General features: G+C 41.0%; 2 protein-coding genes across 2 annotated transcripts; both read right to left on the reverse strand.

Annotated features, from left to right (window-relative positions):
* Window positions 1-780: 780 nt before the first annotated feature.
* LOC148587476 (uncharacterized) lies at window positions 781-4,146 on the reverse strand. Its single transcript, XM_088512635.1, has 3 exons — window positions 3,497-4,146; window positions 1,639-2,807; window positions 781-1,133 (listed from the first exon to the last, which is right to left on the reverse strand). The coding sequence occupies exons 1-3, from the start codon at window positions 4,144-4,146 to the stop codon at window positions 781-783; spliced, it is 2,172 nt and encodes a 723-aa protein (XP_088368761.1).
* Window positions 4,147-4,510: 364 nt separating this feature from the next.
* On the reverse strand, window positions 4,511-15,095 carry LOC148587477 (uncharacterized). The gene is made up of 8 exons (XM_088512636.1): window positions 14,662-15,095; window positions 14,314-14,571; window positions 14,112-14,217; window positions 13,377-13,997; window positions 13,116-13,166; window positions 12,854-13,028; window positions 12,611-12,723; window positions 4,511-5,200 (listed from the first exon to the last, which is right to left on the reverse strand). The coding sequence occupies exons 1-8, from the start codon at window positions 15,093-15,095 to the stop codon at window positions 4,511-4,513; spliced, it is 2,448 nt and encodes an 815-aa protein (XP_088368762.1).
* Between the last annotated feature and the right edge of the window lie 1,087 nt (window positions 15,096-16,182).

A 16,182-nucleotide genomic window follows, 5' to 3' on the forward strand; every position in this document is an offset into this window, starting at 1 on the left:
AGGATCAATTATCGATCAAACTGAACACAATTGAAATTGAAGGTTCAATCGAATATGCAATCGATCCTAGTGAATTAGTTTAATTGATCGAAGTGGATTAGTGATGCAGCCTAATTAAGTGGAAGCGAGTAAAACAATACAAGAAAAAGGATAAATAATTCTTAGATCTTGAGTCTATCAAGGATTTGAGAATTCTTCTCAAAACTATAGAGTCTATCTAGGGTTTCAAGGAAAGTATGAAGAAAACTCCTCTGAGTAATTCTTATTGAAAGAAAACTAACTAAATAACATAAAACTGTATTTTCAAGAGGCTATAATTATATATTTATAGCCCCAAAACCCCTAGTACTAATAAAGAACAGAATTAGGGCTCCCACAACCCTAATCCTAGTAAAACAAGTAATCTAAGTCGGTTTAAAACAAATAACAGCGGAAAAAAAAAAACATAGAAGGCCTCGAGTGCGCTCGATCGCAGGTAGAGTGCGATCGATCTCACTACCAGGGACTTGTGCGCTCAATGTTGCGCTCGATCGCAGGTTCGGTCGCAGTTCCAGGGGCTTGTGTGCTCAATCATGCTCTCGATCGCAGAAACAGGGGAGTATCGGTCGCAATTCCAGGGACTTCCTTCTCCAAAACAGGGGAACTGCGCTTGATCGCAGTCAAGGTGCGATTGATCACAGTTCCAGGGACTGCCTCTTTTGCTGCATGAGTCTGGGATCGTGTCACCATCTTCCGGGGCGTCTTCACACCATTATCCCTTTGGATCTTCCTCATATACTCCTAGACATTGTAGCCTACATCATCCTCCCCAGGCTGAATAGAATTCGCATCCTCCTCCGACGAATCTTCCATAAAGGGCCCAAGATGCTTGACATTGAAGACATCGGATGTCCTGATATGGCTGGGCAATTTCAACTGATAAGCATTGGGGTTGATCTTCTTCACAATCTCCACCTGACCAATCTTGTGAGCCGCTAATTTATTGTACTCGCCAATAGGAAATCTATCTTTGGTGAGCACCGCCCATACAAAATCAACTTCTTCAAATTCCACAGCACGTCGCTTTTTGTTCGCATCTGCCTTGTACTTGGCTGTGGAGTCTTCGAGGTTCTTGATGGTTAACTTGTGGCCCTCTTATATATGAGCAAGAAGGTCCTCTGCCTTCGTGTGTATGCGCTTTAAATCAGGGAGAGGTGCTAAATCCAGTGGTGCCCATGGATACTCCCATAGATAATGGTGAACGGACTAAGGCCGGTGCTCCGGTTGACGGATCGGTTGTAGGCAAACTCAGTTTGGTACAATTGCTGGTCCTATGACTTGAGGTGTTCACCCACTAAGCTTCGAAGCAATGCCCTAATGAAAGGCAATGGAGGCGGTATACTTCTCGTCCGTTTGTTTGTGGATGGTAAGCGCTATTGAAATCAAGTCTTATGTGAGATAACTGCCATAAGCACCGCAAAAAGTGGCTAAAGAATCGCGTGTCGTGATCAGAAACTATAGACAATGAAAGGCAGTGGAGGCGGTATACTTCTCAAAAATATAATTGCGCCACGTTCACAGCATCGGCAGTCTTTTTACACGCAATAAAATGAACCATCTTAGAGAATCGATCAGCTACGACAAAGATTGAATCATTACCTTTTTGGGTCCATGGTAAACCCAACACAAAGTCCATGCTCACATTAGTCCATGGACCCTTCGGAATAGGTAGTGACATATATAAACCGGCATTTGTAGCCACTCCTATGGATACTTGGCACACATTACAGTAGTGCACCAACTTCTCTACCTCCTTTCTCATACTTGGCCAATAAAACTTCTCCGCCACCAACTGGAAAGTTTTGTCCCGCCCCATGTGCCTTTCATTGTGGCGCTCTTGAATAATCTGCAACCTGAGACTACCCTTGGGGATGCATAGCTGAGTGCCCTTGAAGAAAAACCCATTATGCAGCCCAAAATCACTCCGATTGCCCAACAATACATCATCAACAATTGGGCCAAAAAGAGGGTCAATTGATAAAGAATCCTTTAAAAGGTCAAAACCAAGTACCTCATTTGCCATGGTGGTCAAGAGTGTCGACTTCTGGCTAAGGGCGTCGGCCACTTTGTTCAAAGCTCCCGACTTGTGTTTGATGGTGAAGGAGAATTGTTGCATATATATAGCCCACTTTGCATGCCGGGAGGAGAGTTTATCTTGACTATTGAGGTGCTTCAACGCCTCATGATCCGAGTACAAGATAAAGTCATTGTAGGTGAGGTAGGAACTCCAATGCCTCAATGATTGCACTAATGCGTAAAACTCCATGTCATAGGTGCTATAGTTGAGCCTTGAACCACTTAACTTTTCACTAAAGAATGCCACCGACCTTCCACCTTGACTCAGAACCACTCCAATGCCGACCTTGGAAGCATCACAATGCAACTCAAATGGCATTTCAAAATCTGGAAGGACAAGTAGTGGAGCCGTCATCAACTTGAGTTTAATTAACTCAAATGCTTCGGTAGCCGCCTCACTCCAAGAGAATTTCCCCGCCTTCATGCACTCCGTGATTGGTGCCATGATGGTGCTAAAATTATGAATGAAATGCCTATAAAAGGACACCAATCCATGGAAACTTCGTACCTCGTGTAATGTTGTAGGAGTGGGCCAATCCTGAACAGCCGCCACTTTTGCCAACCGGTCCTTAGACACCACATAGCCAAGAAAAGCACGAAATCTGTCATGAATGAGCACTTGGCTGGTGATGCGTAGAACTTCTCTTTCTGGAGCACTTGAAGTACTTCCCTCACATGTAGAAGGTGCATCTCTTTATTGGGGTTGTAAATGAATATATCATCAAAGTACACTACAACAAACCTTCCAATAAAAGACCGAAAAGCTTGGTTCATCACCCTTATGAATGTGCTAGGTGTATTAGATAATCCGAACGGCATTACCAACCGTTCAAAGAGTCCCTCCAGCATTTTAAATGCTGCTTTCCACTTATCACTTGGTCGCACCCGAATTCGGGTACCCACTCCTTAGGTCCAGCTTGGTGAATATCGTTGCCCCACTCAATTGATCTAACAAAGCATCCAACTAGGGAATAGGGAACCGATATCTCACGGTGATCTTGTTTATGACCCTACTATCCACGCACATCCTCCATGAACCATCCTTCTTAGGGGTGAGTAAAGCCGGTACTGCACAAGGACTCAAGCTCTCTTGAATGTGTCCTTTGGCTAATAACCCTCTGCTTGTCGCCTTAGCTCTTCATTCATGCGGTAGTGTGGTCGGTTGGGTAGACTCGATCCAGGCACCAAATCAATTTGGTGTTGTATGTCACGAAGAGGAGGTAGCTCATCGGGTAATTCAACCGGAAATACATTTGCAAATTCTTCAACTAACCCTTGGCTTCTTCCGGTACCTCTTCTATCTTCTTGCCTTCTTTACCCACTAGTAAGTATCCACAATCCGCTTCTAGCATCTCCTTAAACGAACTCATGTCTAGCTAACAATGTTTGACCCGTCCCGGTTGAAGGTTTGGGCCTTTCGGCCGGATCGGGTAGGAGAGTTAGCTTCACATTGTCAACCAAGAAACTGGATGTATTCTTCCTTCCGTCATGATGCGCATTCCGATCATATTGCCATGGTGTCCCGAGTAGTATATGGCACGCATCCATTGCCACCACGTCACACCACACCTTATCCTTATATCTCTTCCCAATTGAAAAACTCATAAGGCAACGTTTAGACACAATCACCTCGTCTCCTTTCTTGAGCCACTCCAAGCGATATGGTGTAGGGTTCTTCTTCGTGGCAAGGCCCAACTTCCGAACTGCCTCTTCAGCCATGACATTCTCACAGCTGCCCCCATCAATCACAAGTTTGCACCATTTGCCTCCAATTGTGCAAATTGTGTGGAAAAGATTATGGTGGTGCCCGTCGTCTCCCTCCACTTTCCGTGGTGTATAACATATCCGTCTCACCATCAATAAAGGACTGTAATCTCTAATGGCAAATTCTTCTTCGACGCCATCGAAGTCGTCAAAATTTGCTTCTTGCTGTTCCCTATCGCCTTGCTCATTGAAGGCTTCTCCCGAATCTATGAGTAGGGCCTTTCTATACTTCTCTTCCTTGCGACAATCCGCCATCTGGTGGCCCATCTCTCCACAACGAAAACACTTGGGCCCGGTTGCAGCCCCGGGTCAGCTTGGCTGTCCCATGGGTGTGGGGTTTTTACTTAGGCCGGTCATTTGGGAAGGAGCCTTCCGAGTTGTGAATGGAACCCTTGACCGGTTGTAGCTTCCACCGCCATTACGTCCAAATGAGTTGAATGACCCACGTGTCGATGCCTTCTCAATTAACAACGCCCTTTGGTGAGCCTCCGACACTTTGGCGGGGTCAAATAGGTTCAATGTGTCTTGAATTTGTGGCCGGAAACCCCCAGTATACCAGGACACTAATTGTTCCTCCGTCTCATACAAAGCAACTTGTGTCAAGAATTTGTAGAACTCCTCCTTAATTCATCTACGGATTTTGAAACTTGACTCCAATTTTGCAGCCATTGATACATGGTTCGTAGGTAATTGTGGGGCAAAAAGGTGGTCGCATCTTTCCCAACAATTGCTCCCAATTGTCGAGCTTTCTCTTTCCCTTGCGTGCCCTAGATTGCTTCAATTGCTGCCACCATGCCGTAGCCTCTCCCCAAAATTTGGTTGCGACTAAAGAAACTCGTCGATCTTCCAGTAGCTCCTTAAAGTCAAGAATCTCTTTAACTGCCGCTACCCAATCCAAAAATTCTTCGGGTTGAAGACTCCCATGGAATTCTGGAATCTCAAGTTTGAACCTGCTCTCCCACCGATTAGCATGAGCTTGCGCAGGGGGTCGACGGCCCTGCGTTCGCCGCTCCGCAAAAGGGTTTTTAGATCCATACCCGTCGTCGTCTTCGTCTTCCGCCTCCGGCATGTGTGGTGGGAGTCGACGTAGATGCCAGTCATGGAGGCGTGTGTCGGCTAGTTGGGTGGTGAGGGCTTCAATTTGATCCCTCATAGCCGCAATTTGCCCTTCCTCGCGCCTTCCCAGTGTCACCTCATGTTCTTCATGAACTGAATCATCGCGTTCATACACGTCATGCAAGGTTGCAAAGCGGTTGCCCTTCCTCCCTCTTGTGTTTGGAGCCATGGAAAGTGACTGAGCTCTGATACAAGCTGATGCAGCCTGATTAAGTGGAAGTGAGTAAAACAATACAAGAAGAAGGATAAATAATTCTGAGATCCTGAGTCTATCAAGGATCTGAGAATTCTTCTCAACACTATAGAGTCTATCTAGGGTTTCAAGGAAAGTATGAAGAAAAATCCTCTGAGTAATTCTTATTGAAAGAAAACTGATCAAATAACATAAAATTGTCTTTTCAAGAGGCTATAATTGTATATTTATAGCCCCAAAACCCTAGAACTAATAAAGAACAAAATTAGGGCTCCCACAACTCTAATCCTAGTAAAAAAAGTAAACTAAGTTGGTTTAAAACAAATAACAGCGGAAAAAATAACATAGAAGGCCTCAAGTGCGCTTAATCGTAGGTAGAGTGCAATCGATCACACTACTAGGGACTTGTGCGCTCGATCACAGGTTCAGTCGCAGTTTCAGGGGCTTGTGCGCTCAATCATGTGCTCGATCGCAGAAACAGGGGAGTATTGGTCATAGTTCCAGGGACTTCCTTCTCCAAAACAGGGGAACTGCGCTCGATTGCAGTCAAGGTGCGATCGATCGCAGTTCCAAGGACTGCCTCTTTTGCTGCGCAAGTCTAGGATCGTGTCACCATCTTCCGGGGCTTCTTCACACCTTTATCCCTTTGGGTCTTCCTCATATACTCCCATGCATTGTAGTCTACATAAATTAGTCTAATCGATAGTGATACAATCAAATGTTCAAGCAAACTTTATACGATTGTAGGTTCGACCAATCATCCGATCGATCATAGTGCATTAGTCTGATATATCGTGCTAGGATAAAATAATCAATCGAACTTGACACATTGAAAATTCGATCAAATGTGCGATCAATTGCAGTGCATTAGTCGAATCAATTGTGATAAAATCGAAGTATCAATCTAATCTAATCGATCCTAGTGAATTGGTTCGATTGATTATGATATGATCAAATGATCAATCAAACTTGAAAAAATTGATGGTTCGATCGAACATCTAATCGATCCTAGTGAATTGGTTTGATTGATTGTGATATGATCAAATGATCAATCAAACTTGAAAAAATTGATGGATCGATCGAACATCTGATCGATCCTAGTGAATTAGTTTAATTGATCATGATAAGATCAATTGATCGATCCAACTGGATACAATTGAAGGTTCAATCGAACATGTGCATCTTACATGTTCAATAAATACATATAACTTTTATAGATTAGGTTAAAAGAAATTCTTCCAACCCAGTTTGGAGAAAAACTTTGTCAAATATATGTGTGTGTGTGTGAGAAAACTACAGAATGATGTATATATATTAACGAATAAAAAATAGAAAACTTTACTAATTATGACCCAAAAAATTAAATTTTTTTTTTCAATAAATTTTCACTTAAAAAAAAATTAATAAGCTAATATAATTGTCTTAATAAGTTCAAATAACAAAAAAAATTAAAAAGTGGACAATCAGCGTCAACATTATAGGTTGACGTTGATAGTATGGTTATCAGCGTCGACTCATATGGGTCGATGCTGATAGAAAACTATGTCAATTTGGTACAAATTAAAAGACGGGATCCATTGGCGCGGTGGGTGAAATTTTCGGAAATTTTTTTTGTATCTCCCCCTTTTTTCTTCTTCGCCTCTCTAACCCATTCTTCTCATGTTATCCCCCTTCTGCAGTTCTGCACAATACCAGGAGAGAGAGCTAGTGCTAGAGAGAGAGAGATCGACACAAGAGAGAGAGAGAGAGTGACGGACAAACGGAGAGAGACAGATGAGACCGCAAGCAAGAGAGATGCGATTCAAAGTTGTAGACGCACAACCATGTATTTTCTCCCTCTAGTTGCAGACGCACAGCTAGGTTCTCTCTCATTCGATCCTCTTTCTCGCTCTCCTCTCTCTCTCTCTCTCTATATTTTGTTTTCTTAGGTTTTATTCAATTTTTTTACGTTAATCTCAGATCTGACTTTTGGTCTGTGATATGATATATATCTCTTTGTCTCTCTCACTAATGAACATTTGTCTTTCCCTAGTTGCCGAGCAAGGAAGAAAGAAGAGCTTTAGGTAAATTTTCTTTCTCTTTGTCTTCTCTCTTTTCGTTATTGTCCGAAATTCTCTCTCTTCGGAACCCTGTTTTCTCATGCTTTGGTTTAATGTCGAATCCTGGTGCATATTTCTAAAACTTACGCTTCATGTTGGCATACCTATGGATGATTTGAGAGTATTTGCTTATTTTGGATTTGGGGATGAAAAATTGTAGAAGCTCGCCCCTATTTGTTTTTTTGTAGATGCCCCTAGTATATGGAATTTGAGGATTATTGGGTCAACGCTAATGGTGGGTGTTGTTTTGATTTTTGGATAATTTCTTGATTTGATTTTGTGTGTTTCTTGATATGGGATTTTATTTTGGGGACCCTATTCATAAATGTTCTTAATCATTTTTTTCCTTGGCATTCACTTGTGGTTTTTCTATTTGCAGCAAAATAAGATGTAGATGACATTCTTACTGCTGCAAAAAAAATATATTGCTGAGAATGGGACAGAACAATTTCAGCATATTATTAACATGGCATTCTCATCAGCCATAATTGTTAAGGAAAATAGTATAGCTTTTGAGACTATATTGGTAAATGATGCAAATGCGCGTGTGTGTTCCTGCAATTAGTGCAATTAATGACTAATGCTTTTGGGAGCTGGTTTAATGTATTTTTTTCTCTTGTTCCGTAGGCTGACAAGTCCAGGAGTGAAGGCCACGGCCACTCGATCTTTAACTAGGACCTTTGATATTGAGCCTTGTAGCTCAGAATATGTTTTGCCATCTGGTTTCTTGTGGAGAGAAGGACGATCGCGGTTGATGCTTGGTATTTCTGTTTCTTGTTTGAAACAATCTCTGTTCATTGTAAAAAGTTGCTTAATGTCTTAGTTTACCCTATGTAATTAGCAAAGGGTGCCTCGCATATCCTTTTTTCCATGCATCAATAGTCAAAACTACATATATAGGGTAACAATACCAAACTCAAAGATTATCTACTAAGATTTTATACATTTTTAGATAATCAGTATACTAACTATCACCTAACCACAACATACATTTTTAGATAATCAGCATCAATAGTCAAAACTATATATATAGGGAAATTGGTTTTAGATTCTTAATTTACTAACTTGCATTTAATATCTTCTTGGTATGACTTTTCATTCACTTGGATTGAGAAATGTTATAAAATAACTATTTGTGGCATATACTTGATTGGATTTGATGACATGCTCTTAGTCATAATTGGATTTGGCCAATTATGACTAAGAGCATGTCTAAATGACTCGACAAAGAAATAATGCTCTAACACAATAGAATTATTTTAATATATTGTCATTATATTTATGTTGAGAAACCTACCTTATCTATAAAGAGTGAAACTCCTATAAAAACTATAACTTTCACTACAAAAAACAGAATTTTTATTGACATAGGTTTACTGACGTGTCAGGTCGTCTGACACGTCAGTAAACCCTCCTGACGGGGCCATCCTGACGTGTTTTGGTCGTGAAGAATGTGGGTGTCAGGAAATGGGAATTCCTGACGTGTCATTTTTGGCACGTCAGAAATTACTGACGTGCTAAATCCAACACGTCAAGAAATTTTGACGTGTTCAATTTAACACGTCAAAAATAATTCCTGACGTGTCAATTGTTGACACGTTAGGAAATTTTTTGACGTGCCAAAATGGCGCGTGAGGAATTTTCTGACGTGTCAAAATTGACACGTCAGAAAATTCCTCACGTGTCAAAAACTGGCATGTCAAGAATTTTTGACGTGTCAATTTTTGACACGTCAGGAAATTCCTCACGTGTCAACTACTGACACGTCAAGAATTACTGACGTGTCAATAACTAACACGTCAGTAATTCTTGACATGTCAAAAATTGACACGTCAAGAATTTGGTTCAAAACGAACCAAATTTGCCGACGTGTCAAATTACGACACGTCAATAATTACTGACGTGTCGCAATTTGACACGTCGGCAAATTTGGTTCGTTTTGAATTTTTTTTTCCCTCCCCTCTATATTTTTTGTGATTTATTTCAGGACTATACCCGATTTTTGTGTTACGGTTCACCTGATATTCAATCTATCCATCAAATCCACGCAAATAATATACAATTTTTCCATCAAATAACATACATCATATCCATTAAAATCAATCACAAACTATCCACCAAAACTAACTTCAACACACCATAATGACACAAATAACATAATATATATACACCAATCACAAACTATCCACCAAAACTAACTTCAACACACCAAAATGACGCAAATAACATAATATACACCAATCACAAACTATCCACCAAAACTAACTTCAACACACAAAAATGACGCAAATAACATAATATACACCAATCACAAACTATCCACCAAAACTAACTTTAACACACACAAAATGGCACATACTAACATAATATACACCAATCACAAACTATCCACCAAAACTAACTTCAACACACCAAAAATGTCACATACTAACATAATATACACCAATCACAAATACAATTACATCAACTTATACACAACAGTGAATAGCCTCAAATTCTCAACCAGACTATCGATCATTGACATCCATAGCATCCTCTCGACGATGTCCATTACCTGCAAATGATAAAACAAACAATATTCACCAATAAAACAACCACCAAACAAATAAAATCCACTAACGGCAGATGATAATACAAACAATCATTGAGCCCGAATACAAACAATCACGTCGGTAAAGTGAAAGAAAAATGCCCGAATATTCACCTAACTCAGTTGTTAATTATTCCACAGTAAATGATATAACTAAAATAGGTAAAACGTTGAAGTTAGCAGAAAATTCATATAAAAAAAAAATAGAACAAAATTAAGTCAATATATATATATGCATGGTCATAGAGCAATCAATAATATATAGACATGAGAAAATGAACTTCGTTTTTCCCATGGCAATTATGTGAGACATATGATCTTCTTCTTTTTTCCATTGCAATTATAGAACTTCCATATAGGTTATTAATGTTGGGGGTTCAATGGAAGAGATGATAAACACAAAGGAAAAGCACCATCTCTAGCATTGAGTGCATTTATATCTATTTATATTTAGAGTTACAAAATTAAGTTTATGAAGAACTGGTCTTGATGATATTGATATGCATGTATTGGTTCGTGCCATGCAGTTATATCCATTTATACGTGCATGAATAACTCTAAATAATTATCTCAACCAACACTATTTCATAGTAGACCAAATTGAAGCCAACAATTTGAATTATATTTATAATGCATGCAGCATTTTGATAATCTTCCCGTAATATTTTAATTTGTTGATGATATTAACACATAGGAGTTTATATATATTCAAATCAAAATAAATTAACTACATAAAATTATGATATTCATCTACTGTGGACTTGATCGTTTCATACTCTCATGCAATCACATACACTAGATTCTTAATATTCTACAAGGACCATAGTGGTTCATCTCATAATACAAATAAACACTTCAAATGCAAAACCCTAACCCACATCCATCACCAAACCAACCATGATATATAAACCAAATTTAAGCAAGATTTACAACATCATTAATTATTTAGAATGACTACAACATATCCAAATTCTAAATATATATATAGGGACAGTTATAAAACTAAATTGACTATTAAAAAAAGTCAGTACCTGATCCACTGTCGACCGACGATCGCACCATCTGGTGGGGTGTGAAACAGGATCATTTCCTCAAGTTGGCGAAAACGGGCGTCAAACCTTGCCTGACGTTCAGCCTCCTGTTCAGCTGCCTGTCGCGCTACCCGCGCATTGTTCTCAGCCATCTGCTCCGCCACTTGCTGGGCTACCCGCGCATTGTTCTCGGCCAACAACGCATCCATCTCTTCCTTGTGCTTCGCCCTCTCCGCGTCAAGCGCTCTATCAAGTGTGTCTTGTGATATCGTGGAGTGCCTGGCGTTTCCTGACCGTGCCTGTGACGGTGTATAGTATGAGTGTATGGTCCCCCGCACAGGCAGAATATTTGGTCCAGCCATCCGAACCCTACCGGCATACTCAGGCTTATTTCCCATTGCCTGGGCGAATGCGTCGTTTGGCGCCCACCTGACCGTTCCCTCTGTGATGCTAGATGATGCTGCAGGGTCGGTGGGTATAAGCTCATTCATCTTTTCCTGAATGTCACATTAATTATTGAGTCAGTGGGTCGCACAACTGTTAATCGCAAATAATTTATCAAATATACAAGCTAAACAACATATGAAAAGTGAATAGCATACACATCTCTCCTTCACAATATCATTCGGATATCCACCGCTCTTCTTCGTGTGTGACTTGACATAATTTTGTGCACGAGTAGGTTGATGACCCAAACGTTCGGCCTGCATATAAAATAGGACATACATTTATTTTTAAATATATCAAATGATATAATGTTAGATATATATAGGATAAATTACACACTTACGTCCTCATGTGTCAACCTGGCATAGCTCTTTGATCCGGTGCAATGTGGTGAATCATTTAATGCTCGCAAGCTCATCATTTTCGCCGCATACTCCTACATAGTTAACACTTTTAATATGTTAATACCAATACAATTACAATAAATGACACTACACAACACTAAGAATTTAACTCATGACCTACCCTATTCTCCTGGGTACACCATCTCTCCAATAAGATATCCAAGTCGACGGCATTGTACTCGCCTAGCGTCTGTCCCCCCAGTCTTGCCCGTACAGTGTCCGGAGTATCTTCCTCCGTAATGGCACAAATTTTTTTAAGATCATGCCTCCAAGTCCGCAGCTTGGAGCCCATATCCTTAAATGCTTCATTTTTTACTGCTTCCAAGTTCAACATTGATAAATTAAATGCCTGCACAAGTTCAACATTGATAAATTAAAAAAAACATAAAATATGTGTATATGCATATAGATATAAACACACATATATATTTGCAACTTAGAGCGTATATATACATATATACATTACTAGTGTTTAACTTATTATTAAAAAACATACCATCAAGGCGTCCCAAATATCCTCCTTGGTACGGTCCGGTACCTTCGTCCAATCGTCCGGTATTCGGACAAAATTTCCGCTCCTAACTATGTCTCCGGTCATCCGTCTAAACCGCACGGCACTAAATCTAACGGGCTGGAATGATGCATTGTACTCCAAAATGATCGGTTTGCCGGGGGGGGCTCCCGGCCGCCTGTGCGAATCAAGAATGGTAAACACCTCAATAACGGTGTTTCCTTCAGAATCAGTACCTAACAAATTAAAAATTAGAAAGGTAAGTTATTTCGAATTCAATACTAGGTAACAAGTAAATTAAAACCAAATATGCACGACATTACTTACTTATGATCCTGACCTGCCGAGGGCCTAACCGGGCGTCGGGAGCAGGGTTGGTGGGCTGCGGGTCATCCGTGGCCTGTGCCCCACCAACCATGTGTTCCTGGGCCTCTGTCTCAGTGTCCTCCAGACCTGCTTTGTATTTTTTAATAATGTTTAGAATTCTATGAAGTTGTATTTTTAGTTAAATATAATTGATATTGCACCAATATAGTTAGAAACTTTCAATCTTTTGAATCTTTAAAAAAACAGTCGGGCATACCTGCGCTATGCTGGGTGTAAAGCCGCTCGACATCGCCCTCAGAACTCTGTCGTAACCCTCTGTACGGGTACGAATCAACCCGATACCCCATGTGGGCCATGCCTGCCCGAGTGTATGGAGCTTGGACAGGGGTCTCCCCTTCCATCGTACCTGGAAGAAGTGGTCGATATCCTTCCTGCATCCCAAGAAGCTGAGCAACGTCTTGTTGCTCGCTGTCATCAAGTTGGCCTGCCGGAGACCCAGGCGACGTAGACTGCCGCACTGCGGACGAGCCCCTGCGTGCTTTCCTCTTCCCCCTTGTACTCATAGTACCCTGTAAAAAACACCACAAACCCAATTAATTTCGTATACAATGTATGAAATATTTACTACATTAAGTATGCATGAATCATAGTGCTACATGAGATATATATAAGATTTTAGCAAATGCACAGCTTAATTAAGTGTGTTGATGTAATGTGCATGTAGTGAACAACTACCAATCAAAACATAAATATAAAATTAATTATAATAATATATATACATACGCTTCGGTTGGATCTAAGTCGTGTCTGACGTATTCGATATGATCTTGTAGATCGTGATCAAAATTTCTGGGCAATATAAGAGGCTCACACTCGTGGTAATTGGCACATGAATCTTGATGTCCTTCACCCTGACCAACGTCGTATATGTTTCTAGGCTTGGTCCTTACTGCGCAAGCCCAATCTGGGCACCTATCATCTTGTACGTAAAATACCTGGTCAACTTGTGAAGTTAGCACATACGGCTCATCAGAAACCAGTTCTCCCGTGTGGACAAGGTTTTTGAAGTTGACAAGTACTATACCATACTCATCCACCTTGTACCCCTTGTCCCTCGTGTTGTCTGCCCAATCACACCTAAACATAACGTACTTAGTCCTGTCGTAATACTCAACCTCAACTATTTCCGTTAACTTTCCGTAGTACGTGTCGCCATCAAGAGTCGGCACACACACCCCGCTGTTCTGAGTCCTCTTTCCGGCATCAGATGCAATAGTGCGAAACAGCTTGCCGTTAACCACATATCTATTGTATCTGACTACTGCCTCCCTCGGCCCTCTACAATGCATTACCAATTTGTCACCAAGTTCATTCCTGGATCGCTCGTCCAACCGATCGACCTGTGAATATATTACGTACAATGGAAACGCATGGTTACTAGCTTTAGTTGATTTTAAAAATAGCACGCAAATAACTCCGACAATTGCTTCAGGTAGACATCACATCATTCTTACGTAGTCACGGTACCACTCGCAGAACAAGTCGTAATGTTGGGTTTCCAACTGAGCCTCTGTTGTTCGTCCCCTATTGCATGATCGCCTAAGCGTATCTTTGTGCATCCTACAATTCGAAATTATGTTAATTATAATTCAATACGAGCAATATTGTCACAAGTTCATTGAGCATGCAATGTGCTAACAAAAGATCTCTACTTACGTCCACAATTGATGAAACTCGTCCAAGTTGAACATAATATACCGGTGTATCTGTGTCATTGTGATTCGGTCGAATCGGACTCGTGTTCCATTTCCCTTTGAACCATCCAGATTTCTTTGTATCCTATTGTGAAAGGTTGGTGTATTCTCTAAATATCTCGAACAAAACGTCACCAACTCAGTTGCTATGTAGCCCTCCGCAATGCAGCGCTCAGGAGCCGCTTTGTTGCGCACATTAGATTTGAATACTCCAAGGCTCCTAAATATGAACCAATACATATTTTCAGTTTAGTTAGTACTTGTTATGTATTGGCACCTGAAACCAAAAAATGGAAGAATATCCGTAAACAAATTTTTCCTTTCTGCCGGATACATCCATCTATACTGTACAGGTCCACCGAGTCGGCATTCACGGATAAGATGCACGACCACATGAACCATACTCGTAAAGAAGCTGGGGGAGAAAACCTGTTCCATCTTGCACAACGTGATACAGATGTCACACTGTAGTCGGTCAATATCCTGTTCGGTCAATGTTGTTGAACATAGGCACCTGAAGAATGTGGACATCTCAACAAGAGGTCTAACCACATTGCTTGGAAGTGATCCACGCAATGCAATAGGTAGAAGCTGCTGCATCAGTACATGACTCTCATGACTCTTTAACCCCGATATCGTATGGTCCTTAAGTCGTATACAACGAGAAATGTTCGAGGCATATCCATCGGGCACCCTTACATTTCGTAGCACTTTCAAAAAATGTGTTTTATCATCCTTGGACATCGTGTGGGTAGCCTGTTGAAAATAGGTCTTACCATCCTGCGGGTCCACAAATGTATGAAGTGTACGTCTCAAGCCCATTTCTTGCAAATCTAAGCGGGCGGCGAGGTTGTCCTTCGTTTTCCCTGGAATGTCCAGTATTGTACCAAGTATGTTGTCCATGACGTTTTTCTCTATGTGCATAACATCAAGATTATGCCGCAATAAATTATCTTTCTAATACAGCAACCTAAAGAAAATACTTTTCTTCTTCCACACTACATGGCCAGTATTCGTCTTTTGCTTCTTTCTTTTTTTTTCCTCAGCCTCCCTTGCCTGACCGGCGTTCTCATCCCCAAACACCATCCCTTCTAATTGGCTTATGACTTCATCTCCACTTGGCACATCAGGGGCACATTCTAGTTCTACATTGCCGTCAAATGTGCTTTTGTTTCGTCTCCATGGATGATCCATGGGCAAGTATCGCCTGTGCCCCATATAACACCATTTATGGCCATGTTTTAACCATTTCGACCTTGTCGAGTTCATACAGCAAGGACATGCCTTCTCACCCTTGGTAGACCATCCAGACAAATCTGCATAAGTCATTAATTGTCCACATCAACTGCGCTCGCAAAACAAAATTATTTTTCTTTGAGACGTCATATGTGCGTACCCCTACATTCCATAGTTCTTGTAACTCTTCAATTAAGGGTTGAAGGTAGACATCTATATCCATTCCAGGTGAACTTGGGCCCGGGATAATCAATGATAGTATAAAAGATGTGTGTTTCATGCACATCCAAGGAGGCAAGTTGTAGGGTACAACCATTACAGGCCAAATGCTGTGAGATGTACTCATATTCCCAAATGGATTAAATCCATCAGAGGTTAGTCCGAGCCTTACATTCCTACTGTCCGGTGAAAACTCCAGATGTAAATTGTCAAATGACTTCCATGCTAAGCCGTCGGCTGGATGCCTCAATACGCCATCCTTAGTGCGGCCTTCTGCATGCCACCTCATAAAGTGTGCTGTATGTTCTGACATAAACAACCTCTGTAGTCGTGGTATGAGTGGAAACCACCGCAACACCTTCACCGGACGTTTCTT

Source organism: Corylus avellana, chromosome 2 (assembly GCF_965113065.1).
Source record: "Corylus avellana chromosome 2, dhCorAvel1.hap1.2, whole genome shotgun sequence".
NCBI lineage: Eukaryota > Viridiplantae > Streptophyta > Magnoliopsida > Fagales > Betulaceae > Corylus > Corylus avellana.

Excerpts from the sequence above, each read along its gene's own strand:
- LOC148587476 (XM_088512635.1), bottom strand. The coding sequence starts at position 4,146 with ATGGGCCACCAGATGGCGGATTGTCGCAAGGAAGAGAAGTATAGAAAG. Across the intron at positions 2,808-3,496 it reads ACCGGGACGGGTCAAACATT|AGATGCACCTTCTACATGTG; the intron begins GTTAGCTAGACA and ends ACCCCAATAAAG. Across the intron at positions 1,134-1,638 it reads TTTACCATGGACCCAAAAAG|AGGGCCACAAGTTAACCATC; the intron begins GTAATGATTCAA and ends CTCATATATAAG.
- LOC148587477 (XM_088512636.1), bottom strand. The coding sequence starts at position 15,095 with ATGTCCAAGGATGATAAAACACATTTTTTGAAAGTGCTACGAAATGTA. Across the intron at positions 12,724-12,853 it reads TTACACCCAGCATAGCGCAG|GTCTGGAGGACACTGAGACA; the intron begins GTATGCCCGACT and ends AATACAAAGCAG. Across the intron at positions 5,201-12,610 it reads CCCGGTTAGGCCCTCGGCAG|GCTGCATCAGCTTGTATCAG; the intron begins GTCAGGATCATA and ends CCACTTAATCAG.